The sequence below is a fragment of the Anser anser genome (assembly GCF_964211835.1).
Source record: "Anser anser genome assembly, chromosome: 30".
NCBI lineage: Eukaryota > Metazoa > Chordata > Aves > Anseriformes > Anatidae > Anser > Anser anser.
In genome coordinates this window covers 2,895,197-2,921,149 of record NC_139751.1, presented here as the reverse complement: position 1 = coordinate 2,921,149, position 25,953 = coordinate 2,895,197, and the positions used below count along the sequence as shown (strand labels likewise).

Here is a 25,953-nt window from a genome sequence, read left to right as displayed (position 1 = left end):
TGGCGCAGAGCCGCTGGCTGTGCTGCCCCAGGTGTGGTGCAAAACGGGGATGTTGGACACAATCCTCGCTTTAGGGCTGATGCTTAGGCAGGTCACCAAGCCCGCAGTGGGATGAGTTGTGCTTTGCCCCAGTGGTTGCAGGCACGGGGCACAAAGAGCAGCGGTGAAAACGGCAGCGGGTGAGCGGTGCCACGGCGCTGCAGGGACATGGATGGAGAGAGCAGGCCCTGTGCGTGGCTGCTCTCCAGGCACCGCATTTCGGGAGCAAGGGCTGCACCTCAGGGTGCTCACCTGCTGCTGCAGGCAATGAGATCTCAGCGGGGTTTTAGCACTTTGTGATGGAAGAAGCAGAGCTGCCTTTGTAATGGACCAGTCAGTTCAGAGCACGGGGCATGGCTCAGTGATTAATGCAGCAGCAGAAAGGGTTTGCAGAGCACCTGTTGACACAATCAGCCCCTAATTACCAATTAGGGGCCTTGCAGGCAGTGATCAAACGTATTTGGGGGCTACTGCCCTGGAGAGGCTGCTCCAGGTGGTTTTACTCTGGGAACTGGAGACAGAGAGAGCACAGTTCCTACCAGCAACTCCCCTGCAAGTCTTCAATCCGTTGCAGCTCACTCCAAAGGCTTTGCAACACAGCGTGCTGCTTGCCTGCTGCCCGCACATCCAGCCCTCTTGATGTGGAAGCCACAGACCAGATTTTGACCCCAGAGGAGCAGCGGTGTCTGCAGGGAAAGTCAACGTGAGAAGCCACCGTGCCCTGTGCGGGAGCTTGCAGTAGTGAAACCACCACGAGCCGCCAACCGGGAGGCAGACGGAGACTTGGGGTGTCCGTGGGCTGGCTCGGGGCCACCGGGCCGGGGAAGACGACGCCAAGACAAACTCCCCGGGTTCCCGCGTCCTCCCTGCACCCGGCGGTGGCAGCCCCCGGTCCCCTCCGTGCTGCTCACCCCACGGGGCCTTCCCAGTCCCGGGGGAACACCGGGCTGAGCCCGTTTGCTATGGCGGGACCCCCCCTCAGCCCCCCGAGGACGCACCGGCGGCGGCGGCGCCTGGTGGGACACAACCCCCCCCCCCCCCCCGGCCCGGCCTCGCCGCGGGGGCTCCGGGCCTCGGCGCCCCTCAGCCGCCCGCCGGGCCCCGTCCCGCCGCCCCCCCCGGTCCCGCTGTCGGTGCTGCCGGCCGGCGGCGGCGCTGCGGCCCGGCGGCGGCCGCTCCCTCGGCGGTGGGCGGGCTCAGGCGCTCCCCGCCCCGCCAACCGCCCGAGCGGAGCCGCCGCGGCCGGAGCCCGATGCCGGGAGCTGGGCGCTGAGGGCGGCCCCGAGATGGGGATTCTCAGCATCACGGACCAGGTACCGCCGCCGCGCCCGCCCGCCCCGCGCCGCGCCCCGCCCGGCCGCGCCGCTACGCGAGCCCGGGGATGCGCGGCCTAGCGCGCGCCGCCCCGGCCCCGGCCGCCGCCCCAGGCCGCGGGCCCCGGGGCCCGGTTCCCGGCCCCACCGCGGAGCCCCCCCCCCCCCCCGGCCCCCTCCCACCTGCGGGGCCCGGCCCGGCCCGGTGCGGGGCCCCGCCGCGCTCCTCCCGCACCACCGGGCCCCGCGCTCGGCAGCCCGCCCTGCGGCGCGGAGCCCCGGTAAGGACCGGGCCGCCCGGGCTCCTGCAGCCGGGACCCGGCTCCGAGGAGCCCGGCCCGGGGCCGCGGGGCACGGCGCCGGTACCGGGGGCTCCCCCCCGTGCCCTCAGCGCCCGCACGTGGCCCTCGCCCGCGGCCCGGCCCGGTACCGGCGCTGGGCCCCGAGCCCCCCGCACCCGGGGCTCGTCCCCGGTTCTCCGGGCCCGGCCCCCGGAGCCCGCCTCTCCCGCACGGTTTTGCCTCCAACCGGCTCCGTTCGGGCTCGGGGGGGGCCCCCCGGCGCCTGCCGCTCGCCCCGGTGGCGGCGTTAATCCGCCGGCGTCGAGACCTCGCCTGGCGGCTGCAGGAGGGCCGGGGCATTGGTCGCGGTTTAAATAGAACTTTATATTTCTTTTTTGTCGGTAACCCAACCGTTCAGGTCGCCTTGTGAAGGGTGGGTGGGTGTGTCAGAGCCAGGGCTGCTGCAAGCCGCGCGCCGCCGAAGTGCTCGGTGCGTAATTACCGTCCGCGAATCTTTCCTCGTTTTTTTTAAAAAAAAAAATATATATATATTCTTTTTTATTTTTTTAATGTCTAATGGGTGATGCTGAGTCTGCTGCATTCCAGGGGGATGACTCACGCGTTCCCTCTGACCCGGGATGTGTTCCCCGTGTTTAACCGCTGTCGCTGTGATGGTGCCGCGAGCGGGCGGCGCGAGGCTGGCCGGGCCGCCGGGGCGAGCGGAGAGCGACGGCGGCGTTCCCCCGGCGGGCTGCGACGGGCAGGGCTCCCCGGTTCGGGTGCTGGGGCTGCAGACGGGGTGCCAGCGGCAGCCGCTTGCTGCGGGGCGAGGGGCGGCAGCAGCAGGGGGCCGCGGGGAGGTGTCCGTCCGGGCAGCGATGGTGGGCGCCAAGCCCCGCGTGGGTCTGCAGCGGCCGCGGCCTCTGCCCCGCAGAGTTTGGGGTGTCATGGCATCGTTCTTAGGGCTGTGGGATGAGAACCGGGTGCTGGCTTCTCGGGTGATGCTCGGGCAGCACCCCGCATGCCCGGGGACACGGCGGGAGGTGCCGGCTGCTCGGGATGCCGGTTCTGCAGCCCACGGCGCTGCTTGGTAGGAGTTTGGCTGGAGCTCTGCCTGTCCTTTTTGCCGGGGCCTGCCAGGTGACTTCTCGGAGATGTGAGCAGCAGCAAACAGGATAAGCTCCAGGCTTGGCTCCGCCAGGCTCTTTGTGCCGTCGGAGCCAACGTAGCGTTGCAGGTGTTTCTCAAAAGATAGGAGAGAGGCAATAAATACGAGGTCTTCCGCAGGAGAGCGTGAGGCATCGCGTAGCTGCGTCTCGGGAAGCCTGATTGGGGTCTGCGGAGACCTGGCTGGCACCAGGGGGCTTCAGCCTGCTCAGAGGAAAGGTTCCCCGGCTGTGGCCGAGGCTGTGAGCGGGACTGGGGTCCCAGTGCCCGGGCGCTGCTGTGTGGTGGGTTCTGCAGCACGGGCGCTGAGCTGCGCCGTGGGCACGCTGCTGGAGGCCGTGGATGGGACGCTGGCTCTGCAATCGGTGCCGCTCCTTGGGCTCCGGTAGCGGGGAGGCTTTCCTAGCAATCCCTTGACCTGTTTCCCCAACCAACAGCCATCCATGTCGTGAAAACTACCTTTGCTGGCTTGAAAACTGGTCCCCGGTGCTGGCTGAGCCACTAAGGACTTAATCCCGCTCCTCGCGTAGCCCGTGTTATGTTTTCAGCGACCTCTGTGGTGCAGGAACGAGCCAAGGGGTCTTGGGACCATGCGTGCCGGCTTCCCGGTGGTGGAGATGCCGGTGCCGTCCTCGCTGTGCCGGCTCTGGCTGCAGCCTCCCTCCCCTCCGCGTTCCCCGTCGACATTAAATCCCCGTCAGTTCGTCCGAGTCATTTTAGGAGCAGCGACTTCTCGTTTGCTTAAAACGAAACGCAGAAGGCGAAGTGTGCCCGTCGGAGCTGCATCCTGCCACAGCCGCCGGAGGGGTGCTGGATGCGGCCGCCGGGCCCCTCCCGGGCAGCTGCAGGCGGAGGCCGGCCAGCTCCCGTCCCGGCCGCATCCTCCACGCGCTGCCACCTTCACCACCTGCTCGCCTTTCTCTTTGCAGCCTCCTCTGGTCCAAGCCATCTTCAACCGCGATGTAGAGGAGGTGCGGTCGCTGCTGAATCAGAAGGAGAATATCAACGTACTGGTGAGTGCTGCCCGGCCGTGCTGTCTGTGCTTCACCGCCCTCCTGCACCCCGCTGCCTCTCCCCGTCCTTCCCCCGGCGGAACGGTTCTTCCGCCGGACGGGAGGGCACGAGCTGCGCAAGGGAGGCTTGCACCCTGTCGGGGTGGGCTCTTTTTGCAAGGATGGTCAGAGCCGGGGCTTCGAAGCAAAGATTTCACGTTCTGCTGCTTGCCCGGCTGCCGTTTGCTTTGCAGCTTTGTCCCCTTGCCTCGATCTTGCCATCTGTACGATGGGTTGTGTGGAAGAACGGCGCTCCCGTACTTCCCCAGGAGACCCCAAGAGCATCCTGAAGCCTTCTGCAGCGCAGAGCATTGCTGGGAAGCGGTGTGGGGCGTGTGGGAGGGCTCCGTGGAGGCCCAGCACTGTCACGCTGCGAGTTTACCTTTTTCTCCTTTGGGACAGCAGCCCCAAATTGTTCGGCGTGGATGCAGGAGCTCTGCCTCACGATAAGGCTGCCCAGAGGGGAAAGGAGGATTGGAGCCGGTCAGCAGAGCGGACCGAGCCTCGTGGGTGTCGGGAGGCGTTGTTTGTCTCGAGCCTGGCGCCTGGGGGTGGTTTCCACGCTCGTTCCCACGGGCGCAGTGCGTCCCTGGGGGGGGGCCGGTGGCAGGACCCCTCACGATGCGCCCTGCTGCTTCCCCACGCGGTGGCCACCGGGACGAGTCCCACCAGGTCCTGGCCAGCAGCCGGGCTGGCACCGAAGCGCGGCAGCCGCAGGCTGGTGACGATGAGCGTGGTTTATCGGAACAAGGCCAGGCTCGGGAGCAGGGAGGACGTTCACATCTGCCTTGTTAGCGTGCGTCCCCTCGACCTGCTTCGCAGGCTTCCCGCTAACGAGCAGCGGCAGGCGGGCGGATAAGGAGCGCGGCCTGCCGCAAGGTGGGTTCGCCGGCCCCGGCCGCACCAGGACCCCGCGTCTCGGTGACACGGTGGCACAGTTGGACCGCTGCCGGCCAGCAGGCGCTGCGCTCTCAGCCCAAAAGCCGGGCCGAGCCGCGAGCTCCGCGTGGGAGCCGTCTGTCCCGGTTCACCGGGTCTGTCCCGGTTCGGCGCCTCGCTCCCGGCTGGGCTGCGGCAGCCGCCGGCTCTTCAGCCCGTGCCCGCCTGCTTTGCTGCTCGGGTCGGCGCACCCCGATCCGCGTGGCTCTGTCGGTGAGCTCCAGGGCCGGCGCTGCGCCGGCCGGTGTCACGAGGAGGTAAGGGCAGCGCCGCGCTGCTGCCGCCGTGCCAGGCTGGCGATTAGATCCTATCTGAGCTTAACACACAAGATAGCGCGAGGATTTTTCTTCCATGACTGCTCGGGTTAGGGACCGGGCAGCTCTCCATCCTCTCTTGGGAGGAGAGAGCGTGGGGATTGTTTTGCCGGGCTCTCCGCAGCTGCTGGAGGAATAAAACCGCGATTGTTAGCGCGTAATTTCCTCCTTGTGTGCAGGTTTAGAGATGTTGTTGCTTGTTCGCTGACCTGCCAGCTGGGTTTCACTTTCACATCCTCCTGCCTGGCTGTGCCAGCACGACTTGCTGCAAAAAAAAAATAAAAATGAAACCACCGCCATGTCCCAAACAGTTCTTAACTCGATGTCAGACAACTATTTTTTTTCTCCCAGCACAAAATCTGGGACTCCGAATGAGTTGAGCTCTTCCAGCTTTCTACTTGTTTGCTTCCCGGCTTTAGGACGTGGCATGTTCCCCGAGGGAAGCCTGAGCCGAATGCCTCGAGGCAGAGGTTACCCAGGGCCCAGCCCTGAGTAAACAGAAGTGAAAGGTGTTTTTTGTTCAGCTAATCCAATCTAGGATCTGAGAGGGGCTTTGGCACCTTCCTGCCCTTCAGCAGCGAGCTGAAGGAGCTGTCTGTAACTCGAAGTGGTTTTTTGTTGCTGGCCCGAGGATAAAAGCGCAGGGTCGGTCTGTACGCTGTCAGAGCGGAGCCAGGCTTTCTCCTCGGGTCGTGAGCGAGGACCCGTGGAGTCCTGCAGGGCAGCAGGTCCGGAGGAGGCTGCCAATTTTAAGCAGTTTTCCCCGTTTTCCGTGCCCCACGGTGTCTGCGTGTGCTCCCAGGGTTTGCTGGGGCAGGCTGGAGTAGGGGAGGGACTGCGCCGTGGAAGCTCCCCTGCCCTCAGAGCTGATCGCACCTTTTGTTCCTTGCATCCCTGCTCAGGACCAAGAAAGACGAACGCCGCTGCATGCTGCTGCCTACCTAGGAGATGTTGCAATCCTCGAGCTCCTCATCCTGTCAGGTAAGGGCCAGGGCTCGGGGCACTCGTCTCAAGCGCTGGGGGCACCTTTAGGGCCTCTTTCTGATCCCCTCTGCGCCTCGGGGTGCAGAGCAATCGGTTTTGCTCGCCATCCAAGCAACCGTGTGCTCCTCATTAAGCCAGTGGGGTTGCGGCCAGGGAAAGATTAGGAAATGTTGCTGTAATCCTAGGAGGTTTGTTCGGACAGGGAAGCATCGTGGAGCTGAAATAGCGGAGGTGGGAACCCAGCAGCAGGGGGATGTGTGCGAGGTGGCCAGCGTCGGAAGGTGCTGGAGGAGGCTGCAGCGGGGCCGCGCGCCCCAGAGGCGCCTGGAGCAGCAGGATGCTCAGGGGAGGTGGGGCTTTCGCTGCTCACGATGAGGGGCCGGCTCAAAACCCAGGGGTTGGGCTGAGTTTTCGCCCGTGTTCCTTGGTGCAAAGCTGCCCCTCGTTTCCCTCCAGCCTTGTGCTTGGGCACGGCGGGGCTCGGCCAGGAGCCTCCTCGTCTGCCGTCCTGCAGCGCCTCCGGGCACCGTGGCCTTCCCGGCCGCTTGTGTGGGGGAAACCCCGAGGCTGGCACGATCCTGTCTGCCCCGACAAGGGGAGACGTGGGGAAATGTTCTGCTGAGGTCTCGTTAAAGAGGACCGGGGATGTTCAGCTCCCCTTGCGGAGCACAAGATGCCGTTCCGTGCCCTGTGTTGATTTTTGCATGCGGCTGCGTTGAGCTCTCAGCGGCAGGGGAAGGCAGGAGCTTCTGGGGTCACTGGACCCAAGTGCCAGGCACAAATCTGGAGCGGGGATTGCAGTGATCTGTCAGCTTTCCTTTCTAATACGGAGCCCACAGTGACCACAGCTCCCAGCCTGAAATACTCTGGTTTGGGTTGTTTTTTTTTTGTGTGCGTGTCTCAAGTGTCTTTCCTTTAAAGCAGCGAGCAGAACTGCGTGCCGGGTCTGCCAGGGTTATTCGGCTCGGTGGGGAAGTGGCAGCCTGGGGGATGCAGTCTCTTTCCTCTGCCTTGCATCCTGTGCAGCGCACTGGCACAGTCTCCCAAGGGGCGCAGCTTGTTCCTCGTGCGCTTCGTGGGGCTGGTCCTCACCTAAAGCCCAGCGCGGGTCCCTTTTTGCAGCAGAACCGGTGCTGGTGCCCGGCAGGAGCCTCAGGTGGCCGCAGACCTGCTCTGGGGCAGAGGCAGTTGGTCACCTCTGTTCCCCAACCCTCTCCTTTTTGTTCTTCCTCAGGTGCTAACGTTAACGCAAAGGACACTGTCTGGCTCACCCCATTACACCGCGCTGCGGCTTCTCGTAACGAGGTAGGTTCCCCTCCGCTGTGCCTCTGGCTTCATCGGCTCCTTACATGGAGGCGCTGGCAGGAGGAGGGGGCCATGCTTCTCCCCTTTCCACCTGGCCTCCTTTCAGCTGGGATGGGTGTTCTCGTTAGAGCGGAGAGATGAACTCATAATTCAGAGGCTGAGAACGAGAACTGGAGAGGATCCTCTTGGTTCCCTTCCCTCCATCCTTCAGGAGCTAGCGTGAGGATTTTCCGCACAGCATCCTCCTCCCTGCCGTTCCCCCCTTTCCCAAGGGCTTTGTCTCATCCACCTTTACTTTCCTTTGAGGGATGACGGGGCTCTCGCCCCATCTCTTGGGAGCCGATTCCAACAGATCTTGTTTGAAAGATTTCCTGACGTTTAGCTTTTGTGGGCTTAACTTCATCCCAGTTAACTTTGTCCTGTTTTGAGCTACTTGGGAGTGAGCAGCTCTGCGGTCACGTTGGAGCCAGGCAATCAGAAGCCCTGGATCTTACGAGCAGGGCAAGTTACCACACATCGACTGCTTTCATGAGTTCTCCTAATTGGCAGCAGGCACGAGATGAAATACGTTAGCGTAAACCTCTACTGATGGCGTTTGCTGTGGGCTCCGAACATGTGCGGACAGCTCCTGCGGGTCGCTGGAGCGCGGGAGCTCTGCAAGCCGGGACTGCTTGGCTGTCAGGCTGGAGCAGTGCCCGTCTGTGAGCCCGAGCGTGCTCCTTTCTCCTCAGCCCCAGCTCAGAGGCGCCGCAGCCGCCTCTCGCTCTGTTCTTCCGGGGGTTCTGACCTAGGGGAACCTTTTTCAGGAGTGTCCGTGTGCTTCAGGGCTTCTCCTCCTTGCAGCCTGCTCCCCGGGAGTGCTGGCTGCACGCGCTGCCCGGCAGCTTCGGCGTGCCGCTCCCAGGCAGGCAGGGGAGCGGTGTGCCCTTGGGGAAGAGCCGAGCCGGGAGCCGGGGTCGCTGGAAGTGGGCAGCCTGCGACCCCTTGGGAGGGAAACGGGGTTACAGCAAGCAGCCTCTACCAGCAAAAGGGGGAAATAATTACAAAATACAGGTCAATGGGTTACGTTATTGTCCCCCTGGGTGCGTTACATCTCCAGATTCGCGGATGAGCGCTCATTTACAGTTAAATCAGACTTCTTTCTCCTGTGCCACACAACCCCTGTGCAGCCACGTTTCGCTGCTGTGCTGGGGTGGGACGAGTCTGGTTCGTTTGAGTCCCTCGCGCTGATCTCCAGCCTGGAAGGAGCACCGGGGGCAGCCAGAAGGGGCTGCAGCAACCCGGGTGAGGGCTGGGGGATTCACGCAGGGGGTGTTTGAGCTGTGCTGTTTTCCCTTCTCTCTGCTCGTTCCTGGAGTCTTTCCACTGTCTTTTCCTCTCTCACCCTTTCTCTGTGATAACGTGCTGAACCGCAGCCGTACACGGGCTCCCCGATGTCATTGGGGACACAAAAGCAAACCAGCCCTTCCCTTCAGGGAGAATCCTTGCTCGTGCGCGTGCGGAGCAGTTTCAGTTCTGGCTCTCAGGGCTGTTGTGGACCCGGGCAGCTCGGCGTGTGCTGGAAGCAGGAGATGGGCTGAGCCGCAGCTCCCCCTCACCTTGCCGGGGGGGCTCCCGCAGGTCCCAGCGGGCTGGGTGAGAGCTGTGCTTTCCTCTCATCCTGCCAGAAAGCACTTCACCTCCTCCTGAAGCACTCGGCAGACGTCAATGCCCGCGACAAGTATTGGCAAACGCCTCTGCATGTCGCCGCTGCCAACCGGGCCACCAAGTGCGTGGAGGCCATCATCCCCCTGCTGAGCACTGTTAACGTCGCGGACCGCACGGGCCGCACGGCGCTGCACCACGCTGTGCACAGCGGCCACCTCGAGGTCGGTGACGTGGGCTCGGGCGCCGGGGTCCCGCGTGGGTCTCCTCCTGGGTCTGGCCTTCGCCGCGGCCAGCGGGAGGAGCGGCAGCCTCGCCCCTCTCACCGCTTTTCCTCATCCAGATGGTGAACCTGCTGTTAAACAAAGGGGCCAGCCTGAGTACTTGCGACAAGAAGGATCGCCAGCCCATCCACTGGGCGGCTTTTCTGGGTAGGTTTTCCCCGCGGGCGTCGCTCTGGTTTCTTCTCCCTCGTCTGTGGCTTCGCCTCTGAGGCTGGCGGTGCTCCCGCGCCGCAGCGTCCGCATCCCGGGGACCCCGGCTCTCACCCCCATCCCTCAAACAGGGCATTTGGAAGTTCTGAAGCTGCTGGTGGCCCGGGGAGCCGACGTGATGTGTAAGGACAAGAAGGGCTACACCCTGCTGCACACGGCGGCAGCCAGCGGCCAGATCGAGGTTGTGCGTCACCTGCTGAGGCTGGGCGTGGAGGTGAGCCCCGCGCGCGGGGGGCTCGGGGGCAGGCTGGCCCCGAGATGGGAGAGGGTGCTGGGGGCTTTGGGAGCGCGGGCTGCTTCTTGGCTGCCTTTCTTTTTTTCCCTCCTGAATCCCCAAATCGTCTGGGTTTGCTGCTCCCGCAGATCGACGAACCGAACTCCTTCGGTAACACTGCACTTCACATCGCCTGTTACATGGGCCAAGATGCCGTGGCCAACGAACTGGTCAATTACGGCGCCAACGTCAATCAGCCTAACGAGAAGGGCTTCACCCCTCTGCACTTTGCTGCCGTCTCCACCAATGGGGCCCTGTGCCTGGAGCTCCTCGTGAACAACGGGGCCGACGTCAACTTTCAGGTCCGGTGCTGAGGGGCTGAGCCCTGGGCTGGGGGCGTGGGGACCTGCTGCCCCAGGGGTGAGCTCAGGGCGGCGGCAGGAGCCCGGCGTGACCTCGCTTCTGCTCTCTGCAGAGTAAGGAAGGGAAGAGCCCCTTGCACATGGCTGCCATCCACGGGCGGTTCACGCGTTCACAGATCCTCATTCAGAATGGTGAGTGGCTTCTTCTTCAGCCTTGGGCTACCCCCCTTCTTATCCTGTGCTGCTCAGCACCTGCCTCCACCTGGGTGTTTGCCCAGAGGGTCTCAGAGCTCTGTAATTACCCCTCAAATTCGCTTCTGTGCTCTTGGGGCTGCTGCCGAGGGCACTGTGCTGGGTGAGGGTGGCGGAGGTCGCAGGAGCTCCCAAGGGCGGTGCAGTGCAAACCAGGGCACTGAAATTCCAGCCAGGTCAGAGCTGCTGGGGCCGAAGATCGTGCCTGCTCTGCGTCCAGCCTGAAAGGCAATATTCCTGTGAGAGGGCTGCGGACTTGGCAGGCACCCCAGGGGTTCAGCCAGGGACCTGGGGGGGCTACCACATCCTCTCCTTGGGGACGGGGGGAGATCTAATGCCCGTGCTGGCAGGATACACGCGGGCTCCCAGCGCAGACAGCAGTTTGCAGTTCTGCACGGTGCAGAATGGCCTCAAGTTACCAGCTGCGTCCCTGAGATGGGACACAGCCGTCGGAGCAGCCTGGGCTGCTTGTTCGTCCCTCCCCGCCGCAGCCTGAGCCCCCTTCGGAGCCGGGTCGCTGCCTGGGACTGGAATTCAGAATCCACTCAACAGCCTTTGGCTTTCCCTTCCCAGGCAGTGAGATTGACTGTGCTGACAAATACGGCAATACCCCCCTCCACGTTGCTGCTAGATATGGCCACGAGCTGCTAATTAGTACTTTGATGACGAATGGTGCTGACACTGCAAGGTAAGAAAACAATTCCACCCTCTCCCCCCCCAACCCCGGGCTGGAGGGTGCGGAAACGATGCACGCTGACCCCGTCTCGTCCCCTGGCAGGCGTGGGATCCACGACATGTTCCCTCTGCACTTAGCTGTTCTCTTTGGATTTTCAGACTGTTGTCGTAAGCTACTTTCCTCAGGTGAGTGGCTCGGCTGCCCCCCTGCTGGCGGGGGCACTGGGGAGAGCCCCCCACGGCCCCCTAACCCCCTGCCCCTCCGGCCCCGCAGGTCAGTTGTACAGTATCGTCTCCTCGCTGAGCAACGAGCACGTGCTGTCCGCAGGCTTCGATATCAACACGCCTGATAACCTTGGGAGGACTTGCCTCCACGCTGCTGCTTCTGGAGGGTGAGCCGTGCCCAGGGCTTCGGCCCCACGTTGGGGCAGGAGCGTCGCTGCCTGCCCCCAGCCCTGACCCTCCTTTCCGCCCGTGCGCTGCAGCGGGTGGCACGGGCAGCCCGGTGCAGTGCTCAGCCGGGGCTGGCAGATCCCTGGGTGCCATGTGCGGATCTGGGAGGCAGCGGGGACGCAGGTTGATAGCCAGGAATGGAGAGGGAAACCGTTTGGCCCTGTTCTGCTGCTGTGGCTCGTCCCAGCCACTCCCCTCTGTGGCTGTTTACCCTTCTTTAAGACGGGGCTAAAATGCTGGCTGTTTGTGAAGGGGTCACAAGCCGTCGCCTGAAAAGCAGCGGGGGTTTAGCTGGCTGTGCGAATGCCTCGTGTTGTGTGCCAGGGAGTTTGATTTCACGCGGCGCGTTGCAAACGAGCGCTGCCGCAGTGGTACGGCAGAGGGGCAGCGTCCCCCCGAGGACCTCGCTTCTGCTCGTCTGCGCGGTGCTCGGGAGCTGGTGACGGACCCGGCCCTCGCAGTGCAGCGCTCTTACCCGGCCTCAGCAGCAGGAACAAAGCAGTGACGCAGAAGCCAGAAATCCTAGATTCTATTTTTTTTTTTATTTTTTTTTTTTTTTGTAGCATAAAATCCAGTGCGTCAGCTGCGCTAACGCCACAGCAAATGTCTCTCTGTAATTGCCTGGTTGTCAGAGAGCTGCGTGCGGTGCAGGGCAGGGCTGGTGAGGCAGGAAGCGTGGCAGGGTTATTTCACTAGAGAGCAGGGAAGAGCTTTGTACGAGCAGCATCCAGCCATGGCTGTGGCTCTTACGCTGCCTGGAGATGACAGACTGAATTGAGCTTCGGCACATCCAGGCTGCGCGCCCGAGAAGTGTAGCTGTCTTGTCTGCAACTAGGAGGAGTCTGTGTTCTGCTGCGCTCCCTTCTCATCTGTGTCTAACTCACCTCCCTAACTCCTGCAGGAACGTTGAATGTCTTAATTTGCTGTTGAGCAGCGGTGCTGACTTGAGGAGGAGAGATAAATTTGGAAGGTAAGCGTGCTGGGAGCCTTGCCAAGGTGATTTCTCCAGCCTCAGAAACAGCTGGGTTTGGGCTGGGACCTTCCCAAGACCTTTGCTGCACTTGGTGTTTAAAGTCTTACAGCAAGGTGTGGGGCTGAGCTGGGCTTTAGGGAGTGAGGATGCCAGCTCTGACTCTGGGCAGGCTTGTTAGCAGGGGGCACACCACCTCCAGGGAGCTTTTTGGATTCGGTCTCCTGCGTACGCTGCTTCCTGAACTCCCCTCTCACCCCAAGGGCTCTGGCTCTCCAAAAGGAGCAGCCGACCCAAAGCCTCGAGCCAGTGCAGGGTTCCCCAGCTCCTGCTGTGGTGCCCGTTGGGTTTCTCCCCCCGTGCCAAGCAGTGCTCCTAAGCCCCGTTCTCCTTTCCCCTTCGTAGGACTCCACTGCACTACGCAGCTGCCAACGGCAGCTACCAGTGTACGGTGACACTGGTCACTGCAGGAGCCACTATTAACGAGGCTGACTGTAAAGGCTGTACCCCCTTACACTATGCTGCTGCTTCGGACACGTACAGGAGGTGAGTGCGTCTCAGCGCTGGGCTGGATGTGCTGGTGCGAGGCGGGAGGGGATGTTCTGCTGCGCCCCGGCCGCCTCCCCGCAGCGGCTTGTGAAGAGGAGGGGGGTGGTCAGCAAACTGATGCAGGCCCCTGACCTTCCAGAGCAGAGACTCATTCAGGAAACAGCCATGACACTGACGAGGAGCCGCTGAAGGAGTCCAGGCTGAAGGAGGCGTTCTTGTGAGTCGGTGCCGGCCCCGTCTGGCCGTTGTTTGTCGTTTACCCTGCCCCCGGGCCCTGCATGCGCCCGCTAGAAATCACCTCGCTTCTGCCTGCTCTGAGCTTGAGCGGTGATGCGTTGGAGGAAGCATCCGCTGATTTCTTGAGCAAACCTGGCCATCGCTCTGGTCCCGCTGCCAGGTCCCCCTGGGGGTCTGCGCGCGCTCCGTGCCTTGAAGGGGTTCATACAGCGTCTGCTCACAGATCAAAGTGGGGGGGCCCTGCACAGCTCTCCCTCTCTGCTCTCCCCGTTTTCTTGATCTCCCATTCTCTTGCTTGTTGCAGTTGTTTAGAGTTCTTGCTGGATAATGGTGCTGACCCATCCCTCCGGGACAAGCAGGGATATACTGCTGTCCACTATGCAGCTGCGTACGGCAACAGGCAGAACCTTGAGCTGGTGAGTAAGCGAGAAAACCCTCTGTGCTGGCAGGAGATGGGGGAAGTGTCCCTCAGAAGGGATTTGTCCAGCCCTGCAGCGTCGTCGCGTGTGTTGCAGGCAGCGCAGTGTCAGTGTTTGTCCAGGAAGAAGGGAAATGGGTTTAATGAAAAGCCTCAGGGACTCGTGGGGAGCCTTTGTGCTGGGAAGAGCACAGAGGAAAGACCTGGGCCTGAGAGAAAGGAGCCTTGTTACCTGGCGAGGGGGACGTGTGGATGTCTTGCACCCTGGCAACACAGCAAGGCTGGGCTTTTAAAAGAAAACCTGGAGGCCTGTGCCAAGGAAGAGCTCTCGCAGTACAGAAAAAGCCTTGTAACTCTAAGTTTACAGCCATGTGGATATAGGAAATCATATGAGTAGTGGAGAGGCCTCTGGGTAGCGGGGACGCAGCAGTCTGTACAGGGCCCAGAGCCAGGCTAAGGCAGGTGCTGACCTGAAGTTCCGATCGTTCTGGAGCCGGCGAGCTGCTCCTTAATGCTTTTGCAGCCTGCTGGTGGACAGGGCGTACGCGAAAGCCTCCAAGATTGAGTATTTGCAGGGATCACCTGTGACTTCGTGGTTTTGCCGTTGCAGCTCCTGGAAATGTCTTTTAACTGCCTGGAGGATGTGGAAAGCACCATTCCAGTCAGCCCTTTGCACTTAGCTGTAAGTACGGCTGGCCTGGCCCCAGGGTTGCAGAGGGCACTTGGCTCGGGGCTGGGGTTCACGCGGTGTCCTGGAGAGGTGCCTGCTCCCTGGCAGCGCGGGCTGGGTCTGGGCATCTGTCAGAGCTGCACGGGGCGAAGGAGGAAAGGAGGCAGCAGCCTGGGACTGGCTTTTCCCAAAGGCCAGGGGTGAAAATCCCTTTGATTTGTATTTTAAACTCCTTGCTCTTTCCAGGACTTTCTGGTTGCTGCCGTTGGGAGCCACCTCCCTCGTCTGTGTCTGGGCAAGGACTTTGCGTGGGGTGGGAGTGCAAGCAGGGGGCATGGGCTGCGGGGAGATCAGGATCTCATCCCGGGGGCGGGGGCTCCTGGCTGCGCGCAGCCTCCCTGGGCGCCGCTTTGATGTCACCTGCTTTGTCCTCAGGCCTATAATGGTCACTGTGAAGCCCTAAAGACACTTGCCGAAACCCTCGTGAACCTCGACGTGCGGGACCACAAGGGGCGGACGGCGCTGTACCTTGCCACGGAGAGAGGCTCCACGGAGTGCGTGGAGGTGCTCACCAGCCACGGCGCCTCCGCCCTGGTGAAGGAGAGGAAGAGGAAGTGGACCCCTCTCCACGCCGCAGGTGACGGAGGGCAGACGGGGCCGGGGGTGGTGAGGGAGCATGGCCAGAGCCCGGGGGTGCCGGGGGTGCCCCTTTTCCTGGCTGCCTTGCAGGGCTGCGCCTGGGGGCGATGCTCGGGGCCGGAGCTGCGATGCGCCGGCAGCAGCCAAGGGTCCAAGCAGCCCAGCAGCGGGTGGGAGGGAGGACGCCGGCGGCTTGTGCACGCACGTGTTTCCAGCTCAGCCGATGCACGTGCTGATCGGTGCTGTAGCTTAGCAACCTCATAACGAGCTCGCTCGGCCACGTGTGCCTGGCTGCTGAGCACGAGCCCGTTCCTTTGGTTTGCGGCGGCGGCTGGGAAGAGGGAACCCAGCCGTGCGCGCGCGTGTGTGTGTGTGTGACTCCTCTCCTCGCCCGTCTTCCCCAGCTGCCAACGGGAACACCGATTCCCTGCACCTCCTGATAGACAGCGGGGAGCGGGCGGACATCACCGACGTCATGGACATCCACGGCCAGTGAGTGCGGCCGGGGTTTCTCCGGGGATGTGTCGTGGGGTGGCGGGGGGGCAGGAGAGGGCAGCGCTGCAGCCCAGCTGATTGCCAAGCCCACTCTCCCCACTGCTGCCTCTCCCCCCACCCCGTGCAGAACCCCGCTGATGCTGGCGATCATGAACGGCCACGTTGACTGCGTCCACCTCCTGCTGGAGAAGGGCTCCACGGCCGACGCAGCGGACAAGAGGGGAAGGACTGCGCTGCATCGAGGGGTGAGTGCATCTCTGCGCCCCGGGGGGTGCCCGGAGCCCTCCATCTTCTGCTTGGGGGCCTCCTGCGTGGGATCTGCTTGGAGGACAAGCAGGTGGTTTCCGTTGCCGTGAGAGTCCTGGGTGAAAGAGCCCCTTTTCCCTTCCTGAAGTGCGGTGTTTGAGGAGGAAGCTGTGGAAGAAGGGGCTAGTTCTGTCATTAACTGGTTGAAGGAGGAGGTCTGACCTCCCGCTCCTCTCTCCTGGCCACAGGCTGTGACGGGCTGTGAGGACTGCCTGGCTGCCCTGCTGGACCACGATGCCTTCGTTCTGTGTCGGGATTTCAAAGGCCGGACCCCGATCCACTTTGCTTCGGCATGCGGACACTTAGAAATCCTGAGGACCCTGCTGCAGGCAGCCCTCTCTACTGACCCTCTGGACTCTGTGGTGGACTATAGCGGTTACTCACCGATGCACTGGGCTTCGTACAGCGGTAAGGACCCAGGCTGGGCCCCTTCCCACCTTCTGCTCTGCTTTGGCTGTTGATGGGGAGGAGGCAGCTCTACCAAAATGCTCTTGTGGTGTTCTGGGACACGCACTGTAAAGAAGGATGCAGTAAAACTGTCTTCTGTGGGTGTGGTTGGGGCAGCGTGTGGGGTTTGTTCTCTCTCCGTGGCGGCTGTGCCCTGAGCGATCCAGTGGCGCTGCCAAGCTGGTAAGTTGATGGCGGCTCGGCCTTCGTGTCGGTTAACGACTGCCAGGAAGAGCCGGCGTGTCCCTCTGTCCCCCACTGCTCTGGGGGCCGTCAGCCCAGCGCTGAATTCAGCCTGGTGAATTCAGACAGCACAAACAAGGGAGGGGCGCGGGGAGTTTTGCTCCCTCTGCCAAGCTCCTTAAAGGAATGAAGTATGAAAACAGCTATTACGGAATAGCTGATGCTGCTTCCTCCAGGACTGGCAGATTTATAGGATTACTCGGCCCTCGCCCTGGGGGGACTGATGCAGCAGCGTGAGGGGATGTCTCAGCGCTTCGAGGGGAAGCCAGCAGTGTGGCTTCAGGAGGAGGCGTGGGGTTAGAAACCTCCCGAGGTGCAGCAGCTTTGCTGCCAGAGAGGAAACAGAACTGCTGCCCGTGCTGGAGCAGGGGAGAGCTTGGGCACTCCGGTCCTGAGCTCCTGTGCTCCCTGTTGCAGGATTTGCTGCGTTGGTACCTGGTACCTCCCTGGTACCTGGGGCCTCCCTCTGGTCATGGGGAGAGCTGGAGGGGCCTTCAGTGCCTTCTTGCTCCGTCACAGGCTGGGCAGTGATGCATTTATGTCCCTCTCTTCTCACAGGGCATGAAGATTGTCTTGAATTGTTACTTGAACACAATCCATTTGCGTACCTAGAAGGAAATCCCTTTACTCCATTGCACTGTGCAGTGTAAGTGGCGCCAGGGACCTGCCCTGGCTTCTTCTCACCCAGATGACGTGGGAGAGGGGTTACGGGGTCTGAGCGGGCAGAAGCCTGCAGAAGGAGGAGCTCCAAACCTTGTCCTGCCTACCAGGGCCTCTTCTCTGGGCGGCAGCAGCTCTGGGTTACATGACCAGTTTGGCCCAGCTCCCCTGTGGCAGGGAGGTGGTCGCTGCACTGCTGGAGGGTCCCCGGGAGCTGTAAAGCAGCTGTCTCGTCGTCTGCGTGCGGCACGGCCAGGGCTGTTGTGTACCAGACTCGTATGCCAGCAGGCTTTTGGCTGGAGGGAGCTGCCAAGGGGGGGGGGAGGCTGACAGCAGAGGGACGGGCGAGGCTGCTCCGACACGGTGCTGCGTTTCCTCGACCAGCACCTCGTTTCCTCGAGAAGGATGAAGGGTGTTTTACCCAGACAGCTCCAGACTAGCTCCTGTTTGCACTAGTGTGCCGCAGGAGCTCGCTGCTCGCTCCCGCTGCAGACGCGCTGATGCTGCTCAGCCCCGTTCTAACTTTCCTTCTCGTCCCCGCTGCAGAATTAACAACCAGGACGGCACTGCTGAAATGCTGGTGGAAGCATTAGGTGCCAAGATTGTTAATAGCAGAGATGCCAAAGGAAGGTGAGCATGGACTCGTCCCTCTCTTGCCCCTCTCCCCAGTGCTGCTGGCTGTGACTCCTGCAGCTCTCCTCGGGGTTCCCACCACGCGCGTGGCCAGCCAGGAGAGCGGCACCCGCGCTTCCCGGCCCGCCTCGGGGTCTGCCTGGGGTGTGAGCCCCTGTGGGGTGGCTGCAGGAGGGAATGGCCACGTCCAGGGGAGGAAAGCAATTCCTGCTCTTCCCGTGGCACAGGAGGACTCTGGTGTCTGTAGGCCTGGGTGGTGCTGCTGGGGTGGGTGCCGTGCCCTCTTCTTTACGCGCTCTCTTGTCTTCCCAGGACACCCCTTCACGCTGCTGCCTTTGCAGACAACATCCATGGTTTACAGCTGCTGCTGCGCCACCAAGCCGAGGTGGACACGACTGACAAGCTGGGGAGGACTCCCCTCATGATGGCTTCAGAGAATGGGCACACTGCAGCAGTTGGTACGTGGCTGGCGGGCACTCTCCCGGGCACTTTTGCCACCCCGACGGAGCAGCAGCTTTCCCCAGGGTGTGGTGTGAGCCCCTCTGTGCCTCTTCTGTCCCTGGGTCCTTTGGGAGCTGGGCTGTGCCTCCTACTCCTCAGCACGCAGCTGCTGCCCCCCATTGCTGGGGTCTCTGCTCCACCTTCTCCACGGCAGCTGTCCCTCCTTGTTTCAGAGTTCCTGCTGTATCAAGCAAAAGCAAATATAACTGTGCTGGATGTCAACAAGAACACAGCTCTTCACCTGGCCTGCAGCAAGGTAGGGAGCCTTCTGCTTACAGCTGTGAGTGCTGTCACCATCACCTGCAGCTTTGAAACCACGATGGGGGGAGCCTCCTGCCCTGCTGGCGTGGAGGCGAGGGTCCTGGGCTCGCTCTGCCTGCCTGTCTTGGCCTGTACAGATGCTCCTGAGCCAGTTTTAAGCCCCTTAGTCTGTAGCACTGGTCTGTACTTTCTCTGCGGACCCTTCCCTGTGCTCGGTGTTGGCCGTGCGGGAAGCAGGAGGCTTGTGATCAGGGTGCCTGGTGCGAAAAAGGAGATGCTGCAAAGGGGGAGGTGGAGGGGACAGCAGCTCTCTTTTCAGGCCCTCGGAAGTGGTAAACCGTTCCAGAAGGACACGTTCAGAGAACGTTTCTGAATCCCAGGGAGTCGCCTTCTGCTCAGACAGCACCCAGGTCCCACCTGCAACCCCTGCCTTCCTGACCACGCGCTGTAAACAGTTCGCTCTCCTTTCCAGGGTCATGAAAAGTGTGCCTTGTTGATCCTGGGGGAAACCCAAGACCTTGGCCTTATCAATGCAAGTAACAGTGCTCTGCAGATGTGAGTATTTGGACAGCTGACACCAGTGGGGGGAAAAAGCAGGGCTTTGCTGGTGGGGGTGAGGCATGGGCGAGAGGGGACGGTGGAAAGAGGCGTGTTATTGCTTGGTGCATGTGGTGAGAGCTGAGGGCACTCGTGCCTGGAGTGCCTGCCCTTCAGGCCCACTGCGTGCGGCGCCGCGGGCGGCCCTGCCACTGGTCTGGCCGCTCATGCGGAGCCAGGGACCGGCTGCTGCCTCGCTGCCCCTGCTCGGCGCCCTGACCACTGCCTCCCCTCTCCCAGGCCGCTCCACATCGCAGCGCGGAACGGGCTGGCCGCCGTTGTCCAGGCCCTGCTCAGCAGAGGTGCCACCGTGCTGGCTGTGGATGAAGAAGGTGAGCGTTCCCCGCGGGCGGCCAGGTCTTGCGAGGTGTCTCGGGGGCTGCCAGGCGAGGCGCTCGGCCGGCACGGGGAGGATTTCCCATCCCTTCTGCGGCCGAGCTCCACGTTCCCGGCCTGGGTGAGGAGGCTGGCATGCCATCATGCCCAGTAAAAGTATCCCCAGGTCCTCCGCGCGTTCTGGTTGCTGTTGGTCTCACCCGCCAGGTGTGGGCAGGCACAAAACCAGCCCTGGCTGAGCCGCTGATAAGCTCTTGACTCGCTTGCAAGTTGGCAGAAGCTGGTCGTTGCAGCCAGAAGCTTTTTCTCCCAGCAGAGTTTTTGCTCTGCTGGAACAGCTTTAAGTTGTGAGCAATATCATTACGTCTGCCCTGCTGCCGGGGCCTCTGAGGCTTTTCTAATTCGCCTCCTGCTGATCCTGGCACGCTTCAAAGCAGCCGCTGAAATTGCGAGGCTTGCCGGTGCCCAGAAGCAGCTGAAGACAGACGGAAGCTGCGGCCCCTCCGCGCAGGGGCTAAAAACCGCCCCAATCAAAGCAATCCAATTTGGGGTCCAGACTTGTTCTGGAAATCAGCACGGCCTAGGGCCGTTGAAGGCCCAAGCGGTGTGGGTCCGTCCACACGCGGGGCAGGAGCAGGGCCGTGGGCTGGGGGTCCTGGGGGGAGCAGCCCTGGCTCGCGCCGGCGCCGCCTTCACCGCTGGCTCTGCCCTAGGTCATACCCCAGCCTTGGCATGCGCTCCCAACAAGGACGTAGCCGACTGCCTGGCACTTATCCTCTCCACCATGAAGCCTTTCCCACCTAAAGACGCCATCAGCTCTTTCAGCTTCAACCTCCTCAAGAACTGCGGCATTGCAGCCAAAACCGCGGCCTGCGGGGCCCTGCCCAACGGCAGCACCTGCCCCTACAGCAAGGACCGGCACAATGCCATCGGCTTAGACGGCTGTTACTCGGAGTAGCTTAAACTATGGGTGACCTAATATCTTATTATATTTATTTAGAAATTCTATAAATATAGGGCACTTTAAAGGAGAACAAGACTGGGCAGGCCTTCTAGCGTGGCCGGGTAGACCAAGAGTTCAGTGCTTCTTCCTCTTCGTGCCGGAGTGCCGGTGCGGTGCCGAAGCTGCTCGTCGGCGTGACGAGCAGTTGGCGGCGCTGCTCCGGGAGCCCCCACGCTCCCATCCCTGCGTGGCCTCGGCGCCGCTGCCCCCAGGCTGCTGCTGGCTCCGCGGCCAGAGAGAACCAAAATGAGAAAAAAAAAATCAAAATTAAAAAAAAGAAAAAAAAAAGCAGCCGGTTGGGACCATCCAGTGGCCTGGGAAGGGGATTTGGCTCCCGGCTTTTGGGGCGAATCAAAATCTTCCCAGTCCCCTGCCCTCGAGGGTGGCGGTGTCCCCGTGCCGCCGCCAGCCGGGAGGGGGAAGCCTGAACTCTTGGTGGGGTCTTGGGGGGGGGATTCGGGAACTGGACGGCCTCGCAGCCGCTGGGGTGGGCGCTAGCTCCTGGCCAAGTGCCACTGTAACTGCTCCTCTCTCTGAGTCACTTTTCTCACGCTCATCCTTCGATTCCAATACAAACACTTGAATCAAGATCTACTGTACCTGGGACACTAAAAATATCCTTTTGGCAGCTGTCATTTTTATGCAAAAACGGGTGCTGCTGCCCAACCCCGCGGGCTGCTTGCCACGGATGCACTGCTGGAACCTCCCTCCCTCCACCAGGCACTTTAGGGATTCTGTTGTTTTTTGTTTTTTGTTTTTTTTTTTTCCTTGGCAAAGTGATGGATCCTAAGAAACGATTCGTTTTTGGGTTTTCGTTCTCTGTGTTGGAGTTGGACTGACGATCCAACTCAGGGTGTTCTGTTCTGTGATTCTATTGCATGGCTGTTTCCATGCGAAAGTCAGTGTTGCTTTTTTTTTTTTTTAAAAAAAAAAAAAGAGTTATTTATAAAGAAATGAGCATTTACCTTTAAAAATGAGCGTTTACCTTTAAAAAAAAAAAACAACAAAAATCACTAAAAAAAAATCTGAAAGTTCTAGTTCCTTTAGTTCCTTTAAATAAGGAAAAAAATGCACTTCGAAGTCCTTATTCACAACCCTAAGTACGTCTGTGTTTATTTTTCTAATGCAGCATCCTGGCAGGTTTTACTAGCGTGCGTGTATGTGGGATCATTGTTTTTTGTTTTGGGTTTTCTTTTTTAAGTTTAGAAATCATATTTATAATGCAGGTTTGAAGCATTTGAGAATGTTGCACTGTTTTGGATTTTTTTTTTCCATTTTTTTTTTCCTTCCGAATTACTGTAACAGTACCACGTGCAAAACCAATACTCTTCCTCCATACCACGAGTCCGTTCGAAGCCAAAGACCGGGGTGCAGAGATCGAGAACGGGCCGACAGGGCTAAAAAGCCTCCTCCGGGCAGGAGGGGAGCGCGGAGGAGGCTCGGGGGGAGGCTCCAGCCTCCTCTGTCTGTCTGTCTGTCCGGCGCCTCTCTCGGTCGGTCGGCCAGCGGGCCCGGGGACGCGCGAGCCCTGTGCGGCGCGAGGAGAGGCGTTTCGGTCACCGACGCGGCGCGTCGCTCCGTCCGTCCGTCTGTCCGTCCCCGGTTGTTGTGGCACAGAGGCGGATCCGGGCAGGGCGTTTGGGGCGCGGTGACGTCGGCGGGCCTTGGGGCCGGCGTCGCACCGCGGCTTGCTTGTACCAAAGCCAAACCCTCCGAACCAAATACGAAGCGCCGGTCTCGGCCTGGGGGTGACGAGCGCGTTTTTGGTTGCGTTTTGTTCTTCGTGGCTCGCGGAGGAGCTGCCCCTCGCCCCGGCGTGGTGCCAAGCCCCCCCCCGCCCGGGGCCGGTTCGCCGTCGGCACCTCGGGGTGCCGCCGGTGGCGCTGCTCCCGCAGGGGCTTCGCTCCTTCGCCCCCCACTCTGCGCCGGGCTCGGCGGCCGACCCCTCCCCGCTCAGCCCCGATCCTCCGGCTTGAAAGAAAGTGTTAACCTTTCTGCACCGAATACCTCAGTTCGGAACCAGAGCTCACGAAACTTGAATAAAAAGGTCCTTCTCGGAGACCCTTTTCAGTATTCTACAGAGGAGAACTGGAAAAAGAGACTTGTTTACATGGCCGTCGAGCCCGCGCTTGCCTCTTGCAGCTCGTTCCCGTTCCGGGAGGGATTTCGGCATCGCTTTGTCTCTCTGGCTCCTTGCTGCTGGCCATCGCCCTCCCGCCGCGGGCTGGGAAAATGGGTCCAAAGTCCTGAGCCGTCGTCTTCAAGGGCTAACGCGCTCCCCCGGGCGCACGGCGCGGCCGAGCCGCCCACCCGTGGCCGATGGTGCCGGTGGCACCGAGCCGGGCCGAGCACGGCGGCGGCAGAGCTCGGGCTGCCGCGGGCCGGGTGCCGGCGTCCCGCTCCCATCGCAGCTTTTTTCCTGTAGCCAGGGTGAGAGAATTCCTCCGAGCACACGGAGTTTGCTGCTTTTCCTTCTCCCCTTTCTTCTTTTTTTTTTTTCTTTTGAGCGTTACTGTGTTTTTTGTTTTTTTTTACGAGAAGAAACCCAATCTTTTTTTGTTTTTTTTTCTTTTTGCCTTCTTTCCGTGCTACCAGTTACCTTTCGCTCAACACGACGACTAAAACTATGACGAGACAATCAATGTGATCTCCGTAAGGGCTTCTCCATTTCTTCTCCGCAGCACCATGCTTTCTGTGCGCGTTCTTTGCTCTCGGCAAGGACTTTTTTCTCCCCTCCCCTTGTGTCTTATTAATAATAATAATGATGAGGAGGAGGAGGAGGGAGCGAAATGAGGTTTCAGCAGCGCATCCAGGGTCTGGGAACACACGGGAGGGACACGGGGGGGCGGGGGGGGGGGGAAGCGCGGCCAGTTTCCTTGCAGGTACCAGTCTTGTTCTCCTTTAACGCTGTATTGTATACATTTGACAGCACAGCTTGACAATTTAAGTAATAATCAAAGTGTTTGGTAATAATGCATTATTTTGCTAAACGAGATTCGTGATGGTTTCCCTAGTGCATTGTAAAGAGGGATGGAGGGAAACTTCCGCTGCCCTGCCCGCCTCCCTCCCCAGCCTCGGCACTTGGTGCCCCCGTGCCCGGCGCGGCAGCGGGGGCTCCCCCGGCCCCCCCCCCACGGACCTTTATGCCAAAGTTGGACCATTCCCGCTTCGCGTTCTGTTCGGCGCCCGGCATCCGTTTGGTGTAGCTCTCACCAAGCAGCGACTTTTTCGGCTCCCCCCTCCCCCTAAAGCTGTTCACCTTGGTTTGGAATAAGCAGGCCCCGGACCACCCGTCCCTCTGCTCCCCCCCCCCCCCAGAAGGAAGTTTCTCTCCGCCCCCTTGGTCCAAAGCACTTGCTTCAAGTAATAAGCACTTTTGTTAAAGCATGAGTCTGGATTCCCTTTAGCATCCCACGGGATAGAGAGCAGCAAGAGCGGAAGGGATAAGAGAGTGTCTTTGGTTTTATCTTTTAATTTTTAATTAAAAAAAAAAAAAAAAGTTTGTTTCTAGGGAATGAGTGAACAAAGGGAAGTTGTGTTTTGAGAGAGAGGAAAAAAAAAAAAACAGCACAAATACATTTCAACTCGAAAGGTGTATTTGCACTGCCATTGCTAGACAAATGGGCTGCGAGAGCTGCGGTCCGACTGAGCCATATAAACTGCTGACAAACACTGAATGTAACCTCCTTGACGAGGGCAGTCCAGGGAAGCTACGATTGGCTTTATTCTTTGACGGGCACTTCAATGAGTTCAAAAATAACCTCACGATGAGGAGGAGAAGGCTGGTGTTTCTGTTGTTGTTGCTGTTCCCGAGCTGCAGGCGAGTTGGATTTGTTTTCTTTAGGAAGATGTAACGGCCCCGTCCCTCCCGCCCCGACCCAGTCCCCGACGAAGTCAGAGCCCTTGACCAAAAGCGAGATGCAGATGCGCAGTCCCTGGCCCTGCCACCCACGTCCCCGGGGCTGGAATCTGGCAGATCTGAAAGTAGCACTAAAAGCAAAGCTAAATCTCCTAAAAGAAAAAAAAAAAAAAAAAAAAGGGAAAAAGAAAAAAGGAAAAAAAAAGGAACAAGTTGTGTTTGCTTTTTGAGCACTCTGAGTGTCGTAGCGACTCCTGTGCGTACCGCGGGCCCGGCGTGGTTCCCCCGAGCACGCGAGACAAAGTATTAGTCAGAAACGAGAAACCAAAACGAAGAACAAACCGCAAAGACCCAAGAAACAATCTTTTTGTTTTATTTTGCGTTGTGTGGCGGGGCCGGGGGGCTCCCCCCGCGCCCCCCCGCAGCCTGAAAACGATTCGAGTTCCACGGCGAGGGCCCCGCGGGGCTGCTCCTCTCCCCCCGCCACAGGGACCACACGGGGGGGGACCCCTGGGGTCCCCCCCAGCCGTGAATGTCGGGTTCGACCCGTGCAGACTGCAAGCCCGCTCTCACCTTTGCCTTCAGTAAGAAACCAAAGGAAAAAAACCGACCCCTTCCATTCGAAATACTGGCGTGAGCACGTGGATTGTTCGGTTTGGGTTTTTTCTTTTTCTTTTCCTTCTTTCCTCTTTGGTTTCGTTTTGTTTTGTTTCTTTCTTTGTTTCTCTCCAAGGATGCAAGGAGCTGTTCAAACCTCTTCTCCCGGCTGACTTTTTCTGGGCTCAGCAGCACCGGGCGCGTCTCGAAAGGAGCAAAACCCCCCAGCAAGGACGAGCCCCCCCCTCCACCCCGGGGCGACCCGTCGGCGGGAGCAGCCGCGCGGCGCGGGGTAACGTACGCTGCTGCTGGCGCGCGAGGCCGGGGGCGCGGGGGGGGGCTCCGGCCGGCCTCGAGTCGCGCCGCTCGGCCCAACGCCCTCGCGGTGCTGGAGCGGGGTCAGCCCCAGCCCCAGATGGGGCGGGTGGGGAAGGGGGATGCGTCGCCGAGGACTTGAAGGCATCTGTAGCAAGCTCTGTGTCTTTACGATATCCTATGTGTAAATGCTGCACCTCTGTATATTATGCACATAAACGTTTCTTTGAATACGATAGGACAGACCTCATCACCAGTCAGGTACAAACGACTCTTCCTTTTCTGTGTCTTGGTGTTCTCGCGTGCGTGTGCGCGTGCAGGTGGGTCGCGTGCGGACCCGTGTGTCTGGGCGATGTCTGAGCTCCCTTCCGATGCAAAGGAGAAGGAGGAAAAAAAAAAAAAATAGCCTTACTCGATCCGGTCTTATCGGTATTGTTCGTCAACTTGAAAACAATAAAGTAAACGCATGGAAACCTCTGGCCCAGCTGGCAGTGCGTGACGGTGGACATCCCTGATGCTGGTGTGCCGCGTCCCGGAGCGGGTTCGGCACCGCTCGGCGCTGCCCGGCTCCTTCCCTCCTCTCTTATCTTCATTTTTTTTCCCCCGAGGCCGTTAAGGAGCGAGCTCCTGGTGGCTAGACCAAACCCGCGCTGTCTCTGGTGTGCCGTGCTCGGCTCCCGGCGGTCCTCGGAGCCCTGCGGCGAGGGGGGGCGCAGGCTGTGCCGTGCT

At 60.7% G+C, this 25,953-nt stretch overlaps 1 protein-coding gene across 1 annotated transcript; it reads left to right on the top strand.

Annotated features, from left to right (window-relative positions):
• The first annotated feature begins 1,194 nt into the window (after positions 1-1,194).
• Positions 1,195-23,997, top strand: ANKRD52 (ankyrin repeat domain 52). Its single transcript, XM_083814458.1, has 28 exons — positions 1,195-1,352; positions 3,730-3,813; positions 6,008-6,086; positions 7,324-7,394; positions 9,062-9,262; positions 9,382-9,469; positions 9,604-9,746; positions 9,896-10,108; positions 10,222-10,300; positions 10,934-11,048; positions 11,139-11,221; positions 11,310-11,427; positions 12,390-12,458; positions 12,864-13,004; positions 13,147-13,224; positions 13,549-13,660; positions 14,273-14,344; positions 14,768-14,969; positions 15,376-15,463; positions 15,594-15,711; positions 15,961-16,180; positions 17,021-17,108; positions 17,669-17,752; positions 18,068-18,213; positions 18,430-18,512; positions 18,990-19,072; positions 19,355-19,446; positions 20,164-23,997. The coding sequence occupies exons 1-28, from the start codon at positions 1,326-1,328 to the stop codon at positions 20,406-20,408; spliced, it is 3,222 nt and encodes a 1,073-aa protein (XP_083670584.1). The 5' UTR covers positions 1,195-1,325; the 3' UTR covers positions 20,409-23,997.
• The last annotated feature ends 1,956 nt before the right edge of the window (positions 23,998-25,953 follow it).

Excerpts from the sequence above, each read along its gene's own strand:
- ANKRD52 (XM_083814458.1), top strand. The coding sequence starts at position 1,326 with ATGGGGATTCTCAGCATCACGGACCAG. Across the intron at positions 9,470-9,603 it reads CCACTGGGCGGCTTTTCTGG|GGCATTTGGAAGTTCTGAAG; the intron begins GTAGGTTTTCCC and ends TCCCTCAAACAG. Across the intron at positions 18,513-18,989 it reads TTCACCTGGCCTGCAGCAAG|GGTCATGAAAAGTGTGCCTT; the intron begins GTAGGGAGCCTT and ends TCTCCTTTCCAG.